Source organism: Gekko japonicus, unplaced genomic scaffold, assembly GCF_001447785.1.
Source record: "Gekko japonicus isolate JY-2015 unplaced genomic scaffold, Gekko_japonicus_V1.1 scaffold2030, whole genome shotgun sequence".
Classification (NCBI taxonomy): domain Eukaryota; kingdom Metazoa; phylum Chordata; class Lepidosauria; order Squamata; family Gekkonidae; genus Gekko; species Gekko japonicus.
The window spans coordinates 273,523-281,534 of NW_015173197.1; the positions used below are offsets into that span (position 1 = coordinate 273,523).

An 8,012-nucleotide genomic window follows, 5' to 3' on the forward strand; every position below is an offset into this window, starting at 1 on the left:
CTCACATGTCTCTTGAGAAACCTGTATAAGGGCCAAGAAGCGACAGTTAGAACTGGATATGGAACAACTGATTGGTTTAGCATAGGAAAAGGAGTACGACAAGGATGTATATTGTCGCCTTGCTTATTTAATATATATGCAGAGTATATCATGCGAAATGCTGGCCTAGATGAATCACAAGCGGGAATTAAGATTGCTGGGGAAAAGATCAACAACCTCAGATATGCAGACGATACCACTCTAATGGCAGAAAGTGAAGAGGACCTAAAGAGCCTCTTACTCAGGGTAAAAGAGGAGAGCGCAAAAGTGGGCTTGAAGCTCAACATCAAAAAAACTAAGATCATGGCATCCGGCCCCATCACTCCTTGGCAAAAGAAGGGGAAGTCGTGGAAGTAGTGACAGACTTCACGTTCCTGGGATCCCAGATCACCACAGACTGTGACAGCAGCCATGAAATTAAAAGACGCCTGCTCCTTGGGAGGAAAGCGATGGCAAACCTAAACAGCATGATAAAAAGTAGAGACATCACCCTCCCAACAAAAGTCCGCATGGTCAAATCAATGGTATTCCCAGTAGTCATGTATGGCTGCGAGAGTTGGACTATAAGGAAGGCCGAGTGCTGAAGAATAGATTCTTTTGAACTGTGGTGCTGGAGAAGACTCTTGAGAGTCCCTTGGACTGCAAGAAGATCAAATCAGTCAATCCTAAAAGAAATCAACCCTGACTGTTCCCTGGAAGGCCAGATAATGAAACTGAAGCTCAAATACTTTGGCCACCAAATGAGAAGGGCGCACTCCCTGGAGAAGACCCTGATGCTGGGAAAGATTGAAGGTCAAAGAAGACGGGGACGGCAAAGGATGAGATGGTTAGACAGTGTCATAGATGCAACGAACGTGAAATTGAGCCAACTTCAGACGACGGCGGAAGACAGGAGGGCCTGGCGGGATCTGGTCCATGGGGTCGCGAAGAGTCGGACTCGACTGTGCGACTGAACAACAACAATTCTGCTTGTGGTGTGATCTGTCTTTTTTGTGGTGTGGCATGATTGTGTTATTGGGTTTGTTTCTTTTGAAGGGGAAGTGATGGGTTGTGAGTGAGGACATATGCAACTGATAGTTCCAACTGTCTCGTGGGGGGGAGGGAGTTTGAGGTGCAGAATGGAGTGAAGTCCAATCAGCTTCCATATGCAAATGATCTTGAAACGCTGGCCCAATCAGAAAAGAGTGGCCTAGGCTGCAGTGGGTGGGAGAGAACTCAGGCAACACAGCCAGTGGATAGAGACACCTTGTGATTGACACATCACGGAGCCAACTGATTTTGGAGTGCATAGAACGTTGTGGGACCAAAACTCAATTATATATAAGAAGAGATGTGAGTTTTCCTAGTGAAACAGGGAGAGGGAGAGGTGAGCGAAGCTGTTTTTGGAGTGAAAGGGGAAAGAGGCGACCCCAAACCACCTAGTCATGCAGATTTTCTCTTCAGAGAAAAGCTGATTTAGCTGCTGTTTTGCCCCGAGAGCAACCAAATAATCCGATTGCTTCTGGTGCAGAGCCCCAGCAGAGTCTACCTGGAAGGAGGCGAGGCCAGTGCTGTGAATCTCACAGAGGTGCAGCAAGCAGCCTCTTTGCTTGGGAGAGCTCACAGAAAATCGTGAATTTATTCTCATCGTAGGATCATAGAGTTGGAAGGGGCCATACAGGCCATCTAGTCCAACCCCCCTGCTCAGGGCAGGATTCGCCTAGAGCATCCCTGACAACTTGTATAGAATCACGACATACATTTCTATTCTTGTAGTATACAAGGTCGGGAATGTTTGAGTTCGACTATCGTCTTGCTTTATTTCCTTAAAATATTCATGCCCTGCCAGCCTTCATGAAATCTGGGTGACTTCCAGTTATTAAAACCACATACATTAAAAATACATAATCATAAGCCTCATAAAAGCCGGCTCAGACAGAACCTGCCGTCCGGCCCATCGCCTTTTTTTTTTTTTTTAGAAATACCAACCCGGCATCTTAAATCAGTTGGGAGAAGTGAGAGGAAGGACCATTATGGGAAAGGGTGACTGAGAGGGCGGAAAGTGTTTGTGATATCCCTGGCATCGACGAGATCTTAGAATCACAGAGTTGGAAGGCAACTCCAGGGTCATGCAATCCAATCCTCTGCGCAATGCAGGAAATTCACAAATGCCTCCCCCCCACCACCAGGCCCGTAGCTAATGCAGGGCCCATGGGGCCCGGCCCCCTAGCAGTTTTTATGGGCCCCCTTCCTGAGCCTTGGCTCCCCTACCCCAACTCCCCCTGATTGCCGGTCAGCCTGTTGGCAGGGAGGAGAAGGGCAGTGATTTCAGAGGCTGGCCCTGGTGCTGTGCCGTGGGAAGAGGCACTGGGGCTCCTTGGGGGGGGAGGGAGCTGGACCCAGATGCTCCACAAGTAAGGCCTGCCCTTGTGGGAGGGGAGGGGGGAGAGGGAGGGAAGCTGTGGCCGCTGCAGCTCTTGCCCTAGAGCCTCGGAGCAATTTATGCAGACCAGATAAGGATGATTTCATTTGATCTTGGTCTGGTCCATGAAAGCAACTCTAATATTCTTCAGGTGTATATAAATGCAATGTAGAAATTAAGCAGGTTTGCTTTTTTTATGCATCTTTTCTTCCATTGTGGAACTCAAAGCAGCTTAGATAGAGTTCCCTATTTCCACAAGGCTGGTATATCACATTCCATATTCTTAGACCAGGGGTAAATGTGTTAATTTTAACCTGTTCTGAGAAGCCAGTTTGGTGTAGCGGTTAGGAGCGCGGACTGTAATCCGAGAGAACCGGGTTTGATTCCCCACTCCTCCACATGAAACTACTGGTGTGATCTTAGGTCAGTCTCTCACTGCCAGCAAAGTCCTTCCTAATGTTTAGCCGAAAACTCTTCTGATTTGATTTCAACCCGTAGGTTCTGGTCCGACCTTCTGGGGCAACGGAAGTTATGGGGCTTGGATGCCAGCGTTACAAGTGCAGCTGGTTGTTTAGAATATTACAACCTCCCCCCTCCCCCCCCCGACGGGCGGGTTTGATGTAGCTCCCATTATGAATGGATTGATTTTGCTGTTGTTCCGAATTGTCTTTTAAAAGATACCTGGCACCAATGTTCCCTCTAAGCTGTGGAGTCTTGTGAGCAAAAATTCTACTTTGTGAGCCACTGGAATTAAAGTTGTGAGCGAGCGATTCGGCTACTGCATAAATTAGTTTGCTCTGGAGCCATCCTCCGTGAGCTAAGACAAAAATGTGTGAGCCGGAGGCTAAAAAACTGTGAACTAGCTCACACTAACTCAGCTTAGAGGGAACACGCACTTTGATCACGCTGCATTTTGCTTTGACATGTTTGGGTGAAGAAATACTCCCTCTCCTCTTTCTTTTCTTTCTTTCGCTTTTCGCCCTTTGTTTTCTCAATACGTTTGTGTTATTCGCGTACGTCACATGGGTATTGTATGTGGTACACGGCGTACGTCGTATATCTGTGTCACAGTGATCTCTTGGCACACGTAACTATAAACCCTGGCATGCTTTGTGCAAAAAATCCATCACGAATCAGCAGATAGTGGCGTGGGACTCATGGATTCGATTTGCATGGGAGGACAGGGGAGAGGTGAATTCAAAATATAGCCAAAACAAATAGGGTGGTGGTGCCATGATATCTCCCCGTATTACAATTGATCCCAAGGCTACAGAGATCAGTTCCCCTGGAACAAATGGCTGCTTTGGAGGGTGAGCTCTATGGTCCTGTACCCTGCTGGGGTCCCTCCCCTTCCCAAACCCCGCCTTCCCCAGGATCCAACCCCCAAATCTCTCTGTATTTCCCTACCCAGAGCTGGGCATCCTAGCAGTGAGGAATTTGAATTGACTTTGAATGAATATTCCCTCCGTGTCAGTTTTGTGAGGCGAGGCGCTGTTTTTGAAACTCACGTGTGTCCTCTTACCCTGGCAGGTGATCGAAGGGGGAGACTATTACCACCTTGAGCACCGTGGTGTGAAGCAACAGTCTTTAATTCCGCACTGGGGTTGGCACGTGTGTCTGAAGAAGGAGCCCACGGTGAGCAGTTTCCTCAATTTGCAGTTTGTACAGCGTCACGTCACCCTTGTAACGTTAATGATTATGGAGCGACTGTTAGCCACGTGGCAGCTGGCTGCGATCCATCGCGGTCCCTGATTCAGAATTCTTGCTCTGCCATGCTTTCTCCAGTATTAAGGGTGTATAACAAAAAATGGCTATACAATCTGAAAAACACTGTAATGAAGGAATACACACAAAATTCTATTTGAAATTACAAAAAAAAACCCTCTTATTAACTGTTCTTCGTAGAAAGTATAAAGAACATAATAAGAATGTTGATAGGGATACGTGCAAAACTTTAAATAAACAGTTTAAGGTGTAGAAACCTATTTGTGATTAGAGAGAAAAAATCTAAGAGATACTTAATGATAGATTCTCCTATTTTATGTCTGTGTTGTAAATTTGTTTGTCTTGGTTTTTGTTCATTTGTCATCATAAAATAAAAGTAAATTGTTTTCCAAAACCCCCCCCAAAAGACCTGTTCTTTAAAGATGCAGTCCAAGTCCAAATTGAATTTAAACATATGAATCTAAACCATAATACGTGAAGTTAACCATGTAGTTAACTTCCTGGCGTGATCTGGTCCATGGGGTCGCGAAGAGTCGGACTCGACTGTGCGACTGAACAACAACAACAAACCATATAGTATTAACCACGGCAAGGGATGTCCCAGGTAAATCTCCGTTTTGACCCTTCACCAGGCCGTAATCATTATGGTAAATTCCTTAATAGTGTCAAGGGAAATTGTAGAGCTCCTCAGCTTGGTATAACGCTAGAGTGGTGGGGTGCAACTGGGAACAGAGGATAAGTCCTGCACCAGTCCCCTCAACTCTTTCCTCAAAATGGAGATTTACCTGGGACACCTGTTGCCGTGGTTAATACTATGTGGTTAACCCAGGGGTCATTTCGTAGAAAAAGAGGTGCAGGAGCTCATTTGCATAGCTCATTTGCATATGCCACACCCCCTGACAAAGGGCAGGCCTGCAAGCATGCCTGGGTTCCCTGCCCAATTTTCTCCAGGTGCCCCGTGGCTGTGGGGCACTTGGAGAAGATCGGGCAGGGAACCCGGGGATGTTTAGAAGATCGGGCATGTTTAGAACCGAGGCATGTTTAGAAGATCAGGCAGGAACCCAGGCATGTGTATTCTACATCTGGGTACATCAGGCAGGAAATGACCCCTGGTTAACCTCATGTATTATGGTTTAGCTTCATATCTTTAAATTCAACTTGTACTGCATCTTTAAAGAAGTTTTTTGTAATTTTGTAATTAAGAAGTTTTTTGTAATTTCAAACAGTATTTTGTGTGTATTCCTTCATTACAGTGTTTTTTCAGATTTAGTATGCTTTACCCAGTGGCTTGGAACAAGCCATTCTCTGTCTCGTCCTCAGACTCTTGATGGCCTACCTCACAGGAATGCTGTAAGGATTACACCAAGATATGAAATGCCTTTAACCCTTACAGTGCCGCCTCCAATGCAGGGCGGGGCATGTGCTTATGTGAACTGGCTCCTCACAACTGAGCTTTGCTATGACATGGGCCAGCCTTCGCACTAGAGACACTTTCCTGCAATTATCTGGGGTGCTCTAGTAAAATGGGAAACTAAGTCGTGGGATTCTTCAGTGGTGCTTAAAGCTCTTTCAAAATCGGCTTCAGGTCCATTGGTTTGAGCAGCAGACTTTGAAGAGACGGTCACGGAGGACAGTTGCAGCGGTACCCACGGACCCTTGGTTCCAGAAACAGTGGTATATGGTAAGTGGCCCCTGGTGTGGGTGAGGATGGAGCCCAGAGCATGAGGAAGCGGGCGCCAGCTTCCCAGGGTATACAAGGAGGAGGGGAACCATTTTGGAGGAAACACTGGAAGAGGATGTTCGGTCTGCCCACATCCTAAGAAATGCTGCCCCCTGTCAATGGGAGCCAGGGTGGCCTAGTGCTTAAAGTACTGGGAGACCCAGGTTCCAGTCCCCGCTCTACTGTGGAAGCTTGCTGATTGACTTTGGTCCAGACTGTCAGAACCCACAGCCAACAACGAAGTACACACATTCAGGAACGGTTATACTTTTATTGCAGAGGTATAGATGCAGTAACATAGGCACTGTTAAGAATGGCGGCGGCCCCATGGGCATAATAGGATATAGGGTATTCGTATGCACAACCCCCCCCCCCCACAGTACTGGCCAATTAGGCGCCCTCCCGCGCGCGGGCTAAGGCTTAGAGACTGTTAGATAGCTGAAGCTGAGAACGAACACTCTCCCACGGCATCTAGGGAAATCCCAGACACTACAACACCCTCCTGCACATCTGTATAGATAAGCGTTTCGGCGCACAGCAGAGAAATCACAGAAAGGAATGCAGTAGTAATTAACCTGAAAGGAAAGCAATAGCAATTAACCAGACACAGACCAACCTCCCCAACCTTCATGGCAACGTAGCTGACACAGACACTCTCTCAGCCTGACCTACCTCGCAGGGTTGTTGTAAGGATAAAATGGAGGAGAGGAGAATGATGTTGTAAGCCATTTTAAATCCCCATTGGGGAGAAAAGAGGGTAGAAATCCATAAATGCGTACACGTCAAAGGCTGAGATTCCTATGCACTCCTCGAACACATGGAAAGCTTTTCTCCCCAAGTCACCCTGAACTACTGGTTCAGATTGGGCCACGAATTTCTTTTGTCCTCGGGACGCGTTTTTTGCCTGTTTTTCCACCACGAGCATGCGAGACAGCTCGCCGTGCTCAAAAGTGGGGTAAACAAAATGCGTTATTGAACACCAGCAGGAAGTCTAGCACACAGAGATGTCTGAGGTCGGGAGGGGGAAATCAAGCTTGGCAGGGACCAGAAGCCCAGGAAAACACCATCGTTTCGGCCTGAGGCTTGAAGGATGTCAGTGATGGTCAAACATCCTGGGGCAGGGAGATCCCCAGATGGTCATGCTGTCTCAGAGAAGACCATCTCCTTGGCCGCTACTTGATGTACTGTGTGTGTGTGTGACCAAAGAAAGACATCTGGAGGTTGTTTAGATATCTGGAACCACAGCTGTTTCGAGGTTCCCAGGTTAAAATCAGTATACAAACAATGGGCTTACTTTTTCACATGAGATGTAATTTTTACTTATTTATTATATACTAGCAGTAAAGCCCGTTGAGGATGAAGTCAACGGGCCCTAGAAAGGTAAGGTGGGTGGGTGGGCCACAGACAGACACACAGACAGACAGATAGAGAGGTTGGGAGAGAGAGAGAAGAAGGTAGGAGGGGGGGAGACAGAGACAGACAGGCAGAAAGACAGACAGACAGGCAGAGATGGAGGGAGGGAGGAATTGGGGGGAAGGAAGTCAAAGCAATGGGGAGGAAGGGAGAAAGAGTGAGGGAGAGAAAGAATGAAAGGACATAGGGAGAAATGTAGAGAGAGTGAGGGGGGTAGTGGCGAAAATGTGGGCGAGGTGGACGGTGTAGCGCCTTCACCCCTCCCCTGCTCCCCCCAAGCGCCTGTGAAGCGGGGGGGGAGGCAGCATTGTAGCTGTCAGGAGGCCAGGTCTACCAATGTAGTGGAATGGGGTAGGTAGATCTGTTCTCCAGAGGCTTCTTGAGAACAGGTCTACCCACCCCGTTCCAGTGTATTGGTAGACCTGGTGTCTGGAGAACAGGTCTACCCACCCCATTCCACTGTATTGGTAGACCTGGTCTCTGGAAGTCTACCCACCCCATCCCACTACAGTAGTAGACCTGGCCTCTTCACTGGCACAACGGTCCTGATAGTGGAATGGGGTGGGTAGAGGCCAGGTCTACCAATATAGTGGAAGGGGTTGGGTAGACCTGGTCTCCAGAGGCCACGCCTACCAAGATACTGGAAGGAGGTCGGTAGACTGGGTCTCCAGACACCAGGTCTACCGACATAGTGGACTGGGGTGGGTAGACCTG

General features: G+C 47.9%; 1 protein-coding gene across 1 annotated transcript in view; it reads left to right on the forward strand.

The window, feature by feature from the left end:
• PCSK4 (proprotein convertase subtilisin/kexin type 4) overlaps positions 1-8,012 on the forward strand; it is a 43,854-nt gene that overhangs the window by 2,635 nt on the left and 33,207 nt on the right. Inside the window, exons 2-3 of the mRNA XM_015422644.1 lie at positions 3,971-4,075; positions 5,751-5,846. Of these exons, the coding sequence (XP_015278130.1) occupies positions 3,971-4,075; positions 5,751-5,846 (201 nt within the window). The remainder of the gene's footprint in view (positions 1-3,970; positions 4,076-5,750; positions 5,847-8,012) is intronic.